This window comes from Phyllostomus discolor, chromosome Y (assembly GCF_004126475.2).
Source record: "Phyllostomus discolor isolate MPI-MPIP mPhyDis1 chromosome Y, mPhyDis1.pri.v3, whole genome shotgun sequence".
NCBI lineage: Eukaryota > Metazoa > Chordata > Mammalia > Chiroptera > Phyllostomidae > Phyllostomus > Phyllostomus discolor.
The window spans coordinates 564,465-577,430 of NC_050199.1; the positions used below are offsets into that span (position 1 = coordinate 564,465).

At 62.8% G+C, this 12,966-nt stretch overlaps 1 protein-coding gene across 1 annotated transcript; it reads right to left on the bottom strand.

The window, feature by feature from the left end:
• Nucleotides 1–373: 373 nt before the first annotated feature.
• Nucleotides 374–1,576, bottom strand: P2RY8 (P2Y receptor family member 8). Its single transcript, XM_028503747.2, has one exon. The coding sequence runs from the start codon at nt 1,511–1,513 to the stop codon at nt 452–454; it is 1,062 nt and encodes a 353-aa protein (XP_028359548.1). The 5' UTR covers nt 1,514–1,576; the 3' UTR covers nt 374–451.
• Nucleotides 1,577–12,966: the final 11,390 nt, after the last annotated feature.

Genomic DNA, 12,966 nt, shown 5'->3' on the forward strand with positions numbered 1-12,966 from the left:
GGGGTCTGGCCGCGTCCTGGCGCACCCTGAGTGACCGCAGGGACACGTGGACGACGTCCAGGGCCCTCAGGCTGGGGCAGCAGAGTGTCCCGTGGGCGCCTGAGACCCGGCAGGCCCAGACGATGCAGCAGGCGGGCGGCCCCGGCAGGACCTCGGGGGGCCGATGGGGACCCGGCGGGGACTGGCCGAGCGCTCAGGAGCGGACAGCCCGGGGCCGCCGTCCTCGGGAGCAGGGAGCAGGGAGCAGGTCTGCCTGGCACGCACGCCGCCAGCGTCTCCGCCTCAAACCCAAGCGCGCTGTCCGTCCGTCCCGCCGCTCCGCCCGGGGGCGCCACAGGCCGGGAGTCACGCCGGCTTCGGTGGCAGCGTTGCCCGTGCCTTCGCGATGGAGGCAGCAGCCCCAGGAAGCAAGACGCGGGCCTCCCCGCCGCGCCACCCCCGGTTGCGCGGCTCAGAACACGCTCTCCTGTCGCTGCAGGAAGGGCCGGGCGGCGGCGTCGGGCCCGTCGGCGGCGCCCGTGGACAGCGTCCGGGCGGAGAAGAGGCTGTCGCGGCGCGCGTCGGCGGGGCAGGGCGGCGGCGGGCCGGAGCGCAGGTAGCCGCGCAGGCGCAGCTGGAACTCCTTGGAGGCGAAGTAGTAGACGAAGGGGTCCAGGCAGTTGTTGAGGCAGCTGAGGCACAGCGTGAGCTTGTAGACGTGGTAGTAGCTGGTGCCCAGGAACAGGCGGCCCACCATGTGCGCCAGCAGCACGAAGTTGTTGGGCGCGAAGCAGGTGACGAAGGCCAGCAGCACCACGGCCGCCAGCCCCACGGCGCGCCGCCGCTGCGCCTGGCCCTGGGGGTCGGGCGTGCGCAGCAGCTTCAGGATGGTGGCCGTGTAGCACGCCACGGTGACCAGGAAGGGCACGAGGAAGAGGACGATGAACAGCGTGAAGAGGAAGATGGCCCACATGGCCACGCTGGGCAGCATGGTGGACTTGAGGACGTCGAAGCAGGTGACGATGCCCAGCTCCTCCACGGCGTAGGTGAGGTCGGTGCGCGCCAGCGGGGACAGCGCGCCCAGCAGCAGCGCCCACATGCCCAGGCAGGTGAGCACGGCGTAGCGCCGGCGCCGCCAGGGCGCGGAGGCCAGCGGGTAGACCACGCCCAGGAAGCGGTCCACGCTGATGCAGGTCATGGTGAGGATGGACGAGTACATGTTGGAGTAGAAGACCAGCGTGACGACGGTGCACAGGCGCGGGCCGAACACCCAGTGGTGGCCGTTGCAGTGGTAGGCGATCTGGAAGGGCAGGGCGGCCGCCAGCATGAGGTCCGTGACGCTCAGGTTGATCATGAAGATGATGGAGGGCGACCGCGGCCCGATGTGGCAGCACAGCACCCACAGCGAGAACAGGTTGCCCGGGATGCTCACCAGCGCCACCAGCGAGTACACCACGGGCAGCGCCACCGCGATGGCCGGGTTCTTCAGCATCAGGATGGTGGTGTTGTCCGGGCGGGTCATGTTGATGTCCATGATGGCGCCGGGCGCCCCGGCGAGGGCTCGGGGGCGGTCTGCGAGGCAGAGGGCACAAGAGAGTGAGAGGGGGGCAGAAGCGGGGGGCCCGCTCCGTGAGGACCCTGCTTCTGATGGAAGAGGGTCCCCCAGGGCCTGGGAGGCACCCCTGTTCCCCTTCCTCTTCCTTCTCCCGGGGGAGCAGGCATGCCACCATGTCTACCAGGGACTTTCCTCTAACTGCCCGCCGCCCAGGCATGGCACGGCCTGGTACATCCCTTTCTTCTCGGAAGCCCTGGGGGAGCGTGCTGCAAGGCACGGCGCAGTGGCAGTCACCTTGGGGCCATGAGGACGCCAGCCCTGCCCCACGTACACAGTGACAAGTTCACCAAGGGACTCCTCCCGCAAGGGGCTCTGTGTCTAGCTGAAACGTCGTTTCTCCGGGATTTCGCCGGGAGCCGGTTTGGCCGTTTGCCTGGTGTCACGTGGGGGCACTGTGTGATTGGCACCACAGTTCTGGGAGGTGCCTTATTCCCAACACCCTGTGCCTGGCTTCCTGCCTTCTCCTGCCTTTCAGAGTGCCCACTGGGGGCTGCTCATTAAGGGTGGGGGCGTGTTGCGAGCCCCTGAGACACCATCCCTGGGCCTCTCCTTCTCCTGTCCCCCCGGGGGGTGCTCCAAGGCAGGGAAGCCAATGACCACAGCAGGAGGGACTGTGTTATCCTAGCTTCAAGTTGAGAGAGATTTGGACACACTTTGTGTATGATGGATGAGCCTCGTGTGCCTGGCCTGGCTGTGAATCCCCCCCCCCCCCCCGCCAGCCTCCCAAAATGTGCAAAGAACCTCAGGACCCGACACCCCCTGAGGCTGGGCTGGGTGTCCCATCACCTCCTCTCCAGGGCATCATGGAACATGACAGGGCCACCCGTGCAGGAGGGGACCCGAGCTGTGTCTCTGGACGCCTTGTGCCCTCCCGGGGAGGGGCCCGGACTCATGGTCTTTGTCGTGGGTTCCGTAAATACCCCCTTCTCCCTTGGTTTCAAAAGTCGGGGGCACCTGCTTCCTCACTCACTGGTGTCGAGTCTGATTTCTCTCTGTTTGAAGGGTGGGCAGGTGGGTTGGGGGCGGGGCAGGGGGGGGGAACAGCCTTACCATTCAACGTAAGAAAAAAACAACAACAAATGAATAAATAAAAGGGAGGCCTGTGCATTTTCTTTCTTTCCAAGAGGACGCCCGCATGGCGGTCACCTGGGTGGGGACCCTGTGGGACGCTGCAGGGCACAGCTTCAGGACGCATTTGACGTGGAGCTGGGGACCTATACCCAGTAGGCCACCTGTGAGCCGGAAGGATGGTCCTCACCACCACCCAGCCCCTCGGACACCTTGACCTTGGCCGTCCAGCCCCAGGCCCGTGACGGACAAGCGCCCCTTCTTCACGCCGCCCCGTCTGCGGTGTTTCGTGACAGACACCCAGCTGCCCCAGCCCAGCCCGGCACCCCGGACCCGCCGTGTGGCCCCTGCCGGCACGGCAGGCGGTGGGAAAACAGCGCTGCATTCCCGTTTCACAGGCGGGAACGCCGAAGTCCCCCGACGGGAAGGCGTGAGGCTGCGGTTCGCAACTCCGCAAGGGGCTTTGCCAGCAGCCTGCACCGCCCCGCTGTGCCTCAGCGTTTTCCCGACAGCAGGGCTCACAGCTGCTCTCGGGGCGGCCTCAGGCCCCCTGACGACACGGGTGGCCTCGGGCCGAGTCCCTGGGCCCTGCGCTGGGCACAGAAGCACCCCCAAGTCCTCCACCGTCCCTGTCCCTGGGGCCACAGGGCCTCTGTGGTGGCCGTGAGAGCTCTGCAGGAATGCTGCCGTGTCCCTCCTCGGGGGACACCGTGATTCCTCCCGGGGACCCCTCTGTGCCCCCGAGCTGGGGGCTTGGGAACCCCAGACACCTTGAGAGTGTTCGAGCCACCGGGCGCTAAGGCCGGCAGAGAGGCCTCTCGGGGCACAGGGGGGCCTGTCCTCACGCTGGTTCGTGCCCCAGGTCCCACGGCGGGCCCCTGCCGCCCTTTCTCTGGCAGGTGGCTGTGTGAGCCAGATCGGGCCCCCCCACCTCGACACCAGCCCTGGGCCGCCACACCTGGCTCACCCCATCCACTATGGACGTGAGAGGCTTCCAGGCCGCCCTGCGGGCTGAGACACTCCCCCCTCACCGCCCCCCCCCCCCAGGTGCTACTCCCAAGGGCGTTGGCCTTTGTGTCCCGGGGTGGTGGCAGGCAGGGGCGTGCTTCCTGACCCTGGGTCAGCAGGAAACACTCGGTGCGTGTGCCCGGGAGCCCCCCCACCCCACCCACCGCCGCCACCTGCGACGTGGGAATGGGTTCTACTCACGGGTCGGCCGGCCCCCACGACGAGGTGTCTGTCCCCGCGGCGTGCACGCCTGTCCGTGTGCGCGGCTGCCCGCCTCAGCCGGGAGCTTCCTCTAACCCAGTGAGACCACGGCCGCCCCGCCCCCCTCGGGGTTTCGCTTTGCGTGTGCACGCCGGCCCAGGTGGCGGGCTCCGGCGGCGGCCTGGGGGCCCACCCCGCCGCCCCACGGCACCCCCTCCCCCCGGCCACCTGGGCCGGCTGGGGAACTCAGCATGAAGTCAGCACCCACCGGCACGTGTGGGTCTCAGGGTGCCCTGGCTGCCGCCATGGGCAGACACAGGGTGGCCATTGCCGGGGACACGGGGAGGGAGGAGGCTGCTGGGGGCTTTTGAGACGCGTGCATGGCGCAGGTCTGGGACAGGACGGGGGTGGGGGGCACACCCAGGGCCGCGGACACGGTGCCCTCTGTGGCTCGGGGGCGCCGTGGGCTTCCGAGGTCGGCAAGCATTTGGGGAAAGTTCTTCCCATGGCGGCTGGCGTGGCGGCGACCGCCCTCGCCTCCCCGGTGGTCCCGGCGAGCTGGGAGCTTCTGAGGACGCCCGGTGTGGGTCCCACCGACGGGGGAAGGTGTTAGGACAAGCCCCGGGCCCGGCCCCGGCCCAGCCAGGGGAGGCCTGTGCAAACCGGGGGCTTCCGAGGCCCACGCCCCGAAGCCTTCACGGAGTTTCTGTATCTCTGTCGTCCGCCCCGGCCAGTGTGTGACCGCCCCCTCCCCCCACCCCCCCACCCCCAGCCCTGAGGCTGGCTTCCTGGCGTCCAGGCCCCCAGCGGGGCGGCCCGATCAACGCCTGGCTGGCGGCGATGATTCATATAGAGACCGCCTGGCCGGCCACGGCACAGCGCTTGTGGTCTGGGCCCGGAGGAGGCTCCCCGGCCGCGTCAGGAGGGAAATTCTATGAACTAAGCAAAACCGGCTGCTTCGCGTGGCCCGCCGGGCCCCGGGCGCGCCGGGCGCGCGGAGGTGGTTCTCGCCAGACGCTGGGGCGCGGGGCTGCCCCGGCAGGTGACCGGCGGCCGCGCCGGGCTCACTGGCGGCCGGCGGGGAGGGTGTGCGCACATGCTGTGCCCCACGCACGTCCCGGTCGGGGGCTGTCACCTGTCCAGGACTGGCTGCGCATCCGCCCACGGTGTCTGTGTACTCTTTGCGAAGGGCTCTCTGGAGGTGTGATTTACATACTCGCAGTGTGGCCCTCGCCAGGGGACGCGGTTCACTGGTTTCCGCCGCCGCCGCCGCGGGCACGCACGCGGTCCTGGCGGGAACGCCAGCCCGCAGGGGTCGCAGCCGCCCCTGCAGGCGGTCCTCCGCGCCGCGGCCACCCCCCCTCCCCCCGGCCCCCGGGTCAGGCCACACTCACCGACGTTTTTCTGTGGCTCAGAGGCACGTGTCAGGGACTCAGCCTCATTTACAGCATGTACCCCACACCCCTTGGATTTGTAGAGGAGGCGGAGCACCCCGCAAGGAGACCCGGCCCATGAGCAGCCCCCGCCAGCTCGGCCCCCCAGCCCCTGAGAACCGCTAGCCCGCTGACCCGCCCCCCTCCCTCTGTCCCTGAGCGCTTGCCTGCTCTGGAGGTCTCCCACTCGTGGGATCCGCACCACGGGACTGTGGGCATCTGGCGTCTCTCACTGGGCATCGTGTGTTCTAGGTCCGTCCTCGCTGCCGCCTGAGCCAGAGCCTCGCTCCTGTTCCTGGCTGCGTACTATTCCACCGTGTGTGTGTGTGTGTGTGTGTGTGTGTGTGTGTGTCTCTGCATGTGTGTGCCCCCTACTCTGTGCATCCACCCGTCCCTGGGTGGACAGCTCGTGTGTGACGTTCGGCTCCTGTGAACGTCACCCTGTGTCTCTCGCACGCACCTCCAAGGCAGCCCACCCGAAGGCACGCGGTGCTGAGTGCGGGGCCCCTCCCGTCTCGCTTGGGGTGGGGATCACTCAGGTGGGTGGTGGAAAGGGGGCCCCTTTCTGCCCCCCCCCAAAAGCAGCCGTGCATCCAACTGAGGAGTCCTTTTAGGGGTCCCTGTGGGGTGTCCTCCACAATAGCCACCTGTGTTTCCTGAGTGGGTTGGGGGGAAGGGGGCTGGATTCAGGGCGGGGACGAGAGGGCTCTCTGTGGCCAGGATGCCGAAAGCCGGCCCCAGGCAGTGTGGGAGGGTCTCCCTGTGGGTGTGTGGGGTTTGTGGTCACCCGGTGTGCGGTGTGTTGTCATGGGGACCCTGGGCGGCCGGGCGGCCGAAGCGTCCCCCCGTGGGTCTGCTCGGGAGACCCGGTGATGTCGGAGAACCACGTGGAGGCTCACCCAGGCCGCTCTGCCTTCGCCACCAGTGGACACTGAACGGCATCTGGGGACCGCTGAGTTCGTCCCGACTGCGGGAGGGGGTGCTCCTGGCATCTGGTGGGTGGGGCCGGGGGGGGGGCTGCTCGACTCCCTGCAGGGCCCAGGATGCCCCCCATCGGAGAGCCCTCCAGGCCCCCGGCCAGGGTGTGAGGCTGGGACGTGCTGACCTTGTGTGAGAGTCTCTGTCTTTCTCTCTCATCTGTCTGTCTGCCCATCTATCCACCCACCCATCCATGTATCTGTCTATTATCCACCCATTCACCCATTATCTATCCACCATCTATCAATCATCTATCTATGTATCTATCTATCCATCCATCCATCCAGTGATCAATATGTCAATGCATCATGTATCTGTCAATCTCTCATCTATCCACCTGTCCATTATCATCTATCCATGGTCTATCTATCAATCATCTCTCTATCTGTGTATCCATCCATCCATCCATCCACTGACCCAGATATCAATGCATCATCTATCAATCTATCATCTAACCAACCATTCATCAACTGTCTGTCTATCTACCTATCTATCTGTCTATCTATCTATTCATCCATCATGTATCCACCCATCCATCTATGTATCTATTATCCACCCATTTATCCATCTTCTATCCACCATCTATCTATCAATTATCTATCTATCTATCTATCCATCCATCCATCCAGTGATCAATATGTCAATGCATCATCCATCTGTCAATCTCTCATCTATCCACCCATCCATGTATCATCTATCCACGGTCTATCTATCAATCACCTCTCTCTCTGTGCATCTATCTATCGATTCTCTGATCAATCCATCCACCATCTGTCTCTCTCTACCTACCTGTCTCAGTGGCCAGCACCTGGGGAGGGTTCTGCCGTCCAGCGTCACCCGGTCCTGACCCAGCCTCGTGCACGTTACACCTCGCTTAGGAACCCATTTCTCGCCCCGTGACTATGAAAGGCCCCCCCACCCTCTTTCCCGAGGGCCCCCGTGGCTCCTACTCTCCAGCCCTCCCCCTCTGGCTCCTGCCCCGGCTGCACCGCCCTTGCTGCTCCTTCCCACACAGGGCTGGCCCCCGCCTCCGCCCGATCACAGGCCCAGCGCCTGCATGGCGAACGCCGGGAGGGACTGCACAGCCTGGCCCAAAGCTGGAGTCTCTCGGGTGACATACAGAGTGGACAGCACCCATCCCAACACGTGGCTCTCCACCAGGCAGTGGCAGACTTCATGGGAGCACAAGAGGCAGGCTGGGCAGGCGGGTTGGCTGGTGGGGGCTGCACCCCTGCACCCCAAGGCTGTGTGGGTCTGGTACCGCTCAGGGCACGCCCAGGAGGCCACCGATCCACGTAGACACATGGTGTTTCTCTCCCTCTCTCTCTCTGTAAAGCCAATACACACATCCTCAGGGGAGGGCCAGGGGACGGCCAGGCCCAGGGCAGCTGAGGACAAAGCTAGGAGACCGGTGAGAGCCACAGTCACTGACACAGAGCGATATTGCTGAAAAAAAAAAAAACAAAAACGGAAACCAGACAGGTCCACAGCACAGGACGGGGAGTCCAGATCCCAGCCCGTGAAAATGGGCAGCTGATCTTGGGCAAAGAAGAGACACAGGGATACCATGGAGCAAAGATATTGTCTTGGACATAGGGTGCCAAGCCACACGCCAAAAAAAAAAAAAAAAAATCCACACCCAGACTGTCCGGCTTCATAAAACTAACCCAAGACAGGTGGCAGACCTACACGTCCCATGGAAAACTCCACAGTGCCCCCACGCAAGATGGCACGGGAGGGGCTGACTCCAGAGCGCCCCCCCGCAGAGTGGTGACTCGTCACATTCGACGCCAAAGGCCCCCGGTGCGCGCGCGCGAAGGACGAGACGCTCGGAGTGTCCGCAACGCGCACAGCCTCTCCTGGGCGTGGCGCCGTCGGGAGACGGAGAAGGCGCGAGCCGGAGCCTGGGAGAACGTGTTTCCGAGAGACGGGGTCCACGATACGCACACACGTCGTCCCACACGGCGGGGAAGGAAGGCCAGTAGGACACACGGGCCACAGACCCCGCGCGGAAGAAGACACGCAGATGGCCGGGAGCCCATAAAAGGTGCTCCCTGTCATCGGGGAAACGGCTAATTCGCCGCGAGGAGATACCACCCACGTGTCCGAGAACGGCTGAGCTCTGGGACCCCAAGACCCCTGAATGCTGGGGGGGTGTGGTGTGTGTGGGGGGGGACACACAAGGACACTTGTCACTCTTTGCTGCACAGGGTGTGAGGTCTCGCGCCGCACGGGCGTCCCCCGGAGCTCTCCAGACCCCGGCGCGGCCCCCGCCCCCAGCGCTGGCCCCCTCTGCAGACGCCAGACGCCTCGAGCCGCCGCCTGTCTGTCTGGTCCCCGAGTGAACACGGTGTCCTCCCACCGATCCGAAAGTGACGACAGTGCCGCATGCCGCGGATGGGGCAGGTGGTGAGCGAGAGCACGGCTGGTGGGGGCGGGGGGCGGGGGGCGGGAAGGGCACCGGGGGCGGGGCGCATCTGTGCGCTCGCCGGGACCCTCGGATCAAAGGCCGAGACAACTCCTCCGCACGGAGCGAGCGCGGGCGCCCAGAGCCTGTCTCCTCGCGCGTGTTTTCCTCTGGATTGCGCAAGCCCAGCGCCCGCGCGGACGGGCGCGTCTCGTTTGCATGTTCTTGTCCGTCTCCGGGCACCTCGGGTTTCGTCTGTGGGCCTCGCCGAGGTCCAAGCCCCCTGCTCCGGCTTCCCGCCTGCCTGTGGGCTGTGTGTCCGCCGCAGGGCCCAGCTGGAGGGCCCCCCACTCCGTCTCGCCACGTGAGCAGAGCCCACAGGCTGCCAAACGCCAGGAGCCCCGGTCTGCGTCTGCAGCTCAGTGGCTGCTGCCCGTGCGCCAGGCCCCGCGCGGCTGGCCTCCCGGCACCAGCAGCTGCAACACCAGCCTCCGCGGGGCAGGAAGCCACGCGGCATCTGGAGGCATGAATCAACGGGAGGGGGGCACGCTGCAAGGGGCAAAGCCGACCGCAGCAGCAGCAGCAGCAGCCGCCGCCGTGGGGGCGGGGGCCTCCCGGGCAACGGGGGGCGGGGGGTTTCACGGGCCACGTTCTGGGAGGTGCAAGGTTGGGCCCTGGGTCCCTGGACCGAAACACAGCGTCAGCAGCGCTCATACATCGGACGGATTTGCTTAGCAGATTGGGCTGTGGGTGTGTGCGTGTGTGGGGGAAAGAGAAGGGGAGAGAGAAAAACAGACAGAGGGGAACCAAGACAGAGGCAGAGGGAGAAAAGCAGAGAAAGGGGGGGAGAGATAGAGAGAAGAAGAAGAAGAAGAAGAAGAAGAAGAAGAAAGAGGGAGAGAGATACAAAGAGAAAGGTAGATACATAGGCACACAGATAGAAATATAAACACATGATACATGGACAGGTGGTTGATAGGGGACAGGATTTCATAGACACGTAAACAGACAGGTAATAGATCTGGTCGGGTGGATGGTGGGTGAATGTGCAGGCACACAGGTACACAGGGGGATGGATAAGATAGATACACAGATAGAGGATAGAAAATGGATCGATAGATACATAGATCGATACACAGACAGAAGGTAGAAAACAGATCAATAGACAGATACATAGATACATAGAGGACAGAAAACAGATCAATAGATACATAGATACATAGAGGATAGAAAACAGATCAATAGATAGATACATAGATACATAGAGGACAGAAAACAGATCAATAGATAGAGAGAGAGATAGATAGAGGATAGAAAACAGATCAATAGACAGATACATAGATACATAGAGGACAGAAAACAGATCAATAGATACAGACATAGATAGATACATAGAGGACAGAAAACAGATCAATAGACAGGTACATAGATACATAGAGGACAGAAAACAGATCAATAGATACAGACATAGATAGATACATAGAGGACAGAAAACAGATCAATAGACAGGTACATAGATACAGAGAGGACAGAAAACAGATAGAGAGAGAGAGAGAGAGAGATGACAGATAGAGTTAGAAGTGTGATGGATGCACACATGCACACACAGGTGGACAGGTGATGGACAGAGGAGTGGAAAAGGGCCCCTTGGCCCCCAAGGTCTCCCCGTCGATGTCCTCCCTCCCCTGCACCATTTGTCACCCCGACAAGCCACCACGTGACCTGTCCACCGCACCCAGCCTGCTGCTAGCCTCGCGCCAGCGGTCAGCAGTCCTAAGAACTCCAGTGCTACCCTGGCTGCTGTGGCTCAGTGGATGGAGCGTGGGCTGAGAACCAAAGGGTCGCAGGTTCGATTCCTAGTCAGAACACAGGCCTGGGTTGCAGGCCACGGCCCCCAGTGGGGGCCCTGTGAGAGGCGACCACACGTGGATGTTTCTCTTCCTCTCTTTCTCCCTCCCTTCCCTCTGTCTAAAAATAAATAAATTAATTTTTTTTAAAAAGTAGCACCCATCTAAAAAAAAAAAAAGAGCTCCAATGCTGACCTTGGAGTTGGTTCGGGAGGAGGGCAGGGTCCCCCCTTGCAGGGGAGGGAGATAGCAGGCGGTGCCTCCAGGGGAGGGGGTGATTGGAACACCCCCAAAACAAGCCCCTTTGCCTGTATTTTCCATGTGGGGTGGGTCACCTGCCCTGTGGCACGTGTGGAGATGCCGGGGGACCCCGGGGGTGGCCAGCCTGGGCTCCCGGGGTGTCAAGACCAGCATCCAAACCCCCCAGGGGCTGGGGGGCCTCAGACAAGACCCTCCCCGTGGGGAGCCCCATTCCCACGTAGAAAGAGGGGGATTCTGTTTGCTCCTGGCGGCCACCTGAGCGGATCACCACCAGCTGGCGGCTTGAAGCCATGGAAGTTTACGCTCTCACCGTTGTGACCTCTGCAAACCCAGGGTCAAGGAGTTGGTGGGGCGGGTTCCTTAGGGAGGAAGGGCCATCGGTCCCTTGAGGTCCTTCTTCAATAGGATGAGAAGCTGGGCGTGGACACGAGATGATCGAGGGAGAAGCTTTTGGGGCAAAAACGCTGAAGTTTTCCTTTCTTGTATCCATGTATCACTATCTATCTATCTATCATCTTTTTAGCTGCCTGTGTAATCTGATCTTTTCCCCAGACTTTTCAATCTGTGCCTCTGTGTCTACTCCTGTGGCTTCTCCTCTGGGTCTGCGTCTCCTCTTCTGTCCCGTCTAAGGACAGTGGACACAGGGCCACCCTGACCCAGGACCACCTCGTCTCAGATCCTCCACTCTGCAAAGACCCCGTTTCCAAATACGATCTCCTTCTGGGGTTCTGGGTGGACATACGTTTGGGGGGTGACTTTTAACCCCAAACGGGGGTGTTGATAACCCCAAAGACTGTTTGCAGGTGAAAAAGGGGTTGATCAACCGTCTCAGTGTGGCCCCTCACAGGAGAACGTTCTCAGTAGCTTTGTTCATCCCTTCAGTCAAAGTGTGGGATCTGGGCTGCAAGCCAGCTGGACTTAGATGAGGCCCGAGCAGGCCAGGGGTGAAGTCCAGGCTGCAGGGGGTGTGGGAACCCTCCGTGCACGCTCTGAGCAAGGACCAGACTCATCCATCTCCTCCCTCGACATTTCACGGTGTGTAAGTCGACCCATGAAAACCACCCAGCAATTCCTCCCTTCAACACAGTAGCTATTCTGCTCCTAGGTAGAGCCCAAGAGAAAAAAAAAACACATGTCCACACTGACCCAGGCACCTGTGAGCTGACTGTAGCATCCATCATTCACAGTCTCCACAGATGGGGGAGCAACCGGAGTGTCCATCCATCCAGGGATGCATACACAGAATTGAGTCCAGGCACGCTGTGGAATATTACGCAGCCAGGAACAGGAGCGCGGCTCCGGCTCAGGCTGCAGCATGGGTGTGCACCTTGGGCACAGGAGCGTCCGTGAGAGATGCCGGACAGACAGGGTCTCCTGCTATGGATTCCTTGTGCATGACATGTCCAGAGTAGACCCATCCACAGAGAAACAGAGACGGAGGGGGGTCAGTGGTTTTCAGGGGCTGGGGGAGGGGGATGGCAGCGGGGCTCCTTGTGGGGAGATTAAAATCTCCCGGAAGCAGACAGAGGGGGCGGCTGCAGGACATCGCCGGTGTACCCGATGTCCCTGCATCGCACGCTCCCCCGGCTTCACGGCGCCTCGTGGGAGATTACATCTCCATTTCAAAAAATGCCTCGAATTGCAACAAAAAGCCTAAAAAAACCACAACTGCTTCCCTCCTCGGTGTCTTGGTGCGCCCGTCCCCCCCACCCCCGCCCCCGTGAACTCCTGGCCCCTGGTTTGGCACGTTGTCCCGCTTCCGCCCCTTTGTCTGGGTGACCTCACGCCTCGGGTCCCTGGTGCTGGCTGCCCACACTCCTGGTGCGAGGTCACGGCCGGTCACTCCACCTCAGGCATGACCCGGGTCAGGAGGGGGCGGGCGGACCTGTCACCCCTGTCTACTATGCTCCTGGGTTGCGTCTCTTGGGCTGTGTGATCCCGGAAGCCAGCGCTGGCTGAGTCAAGGTCTCCGGGGGGGCCTCTCATTGTTCCCCATTTCCTCCACAGCCAAGGCCACCTGTCCTCCCGGCCCGAGGGCCTGGACAGGATGCGGGAAGCTCAGGCCAAAGCTTCCCGGGGCCCTCGGCCGGCACCTCCGCTCCTTGGGCAGGCGTTTTCTCCTGGCGCTGTCCTCGGAAGACCCTGCATACCGATGGGGAAACCGAGGCA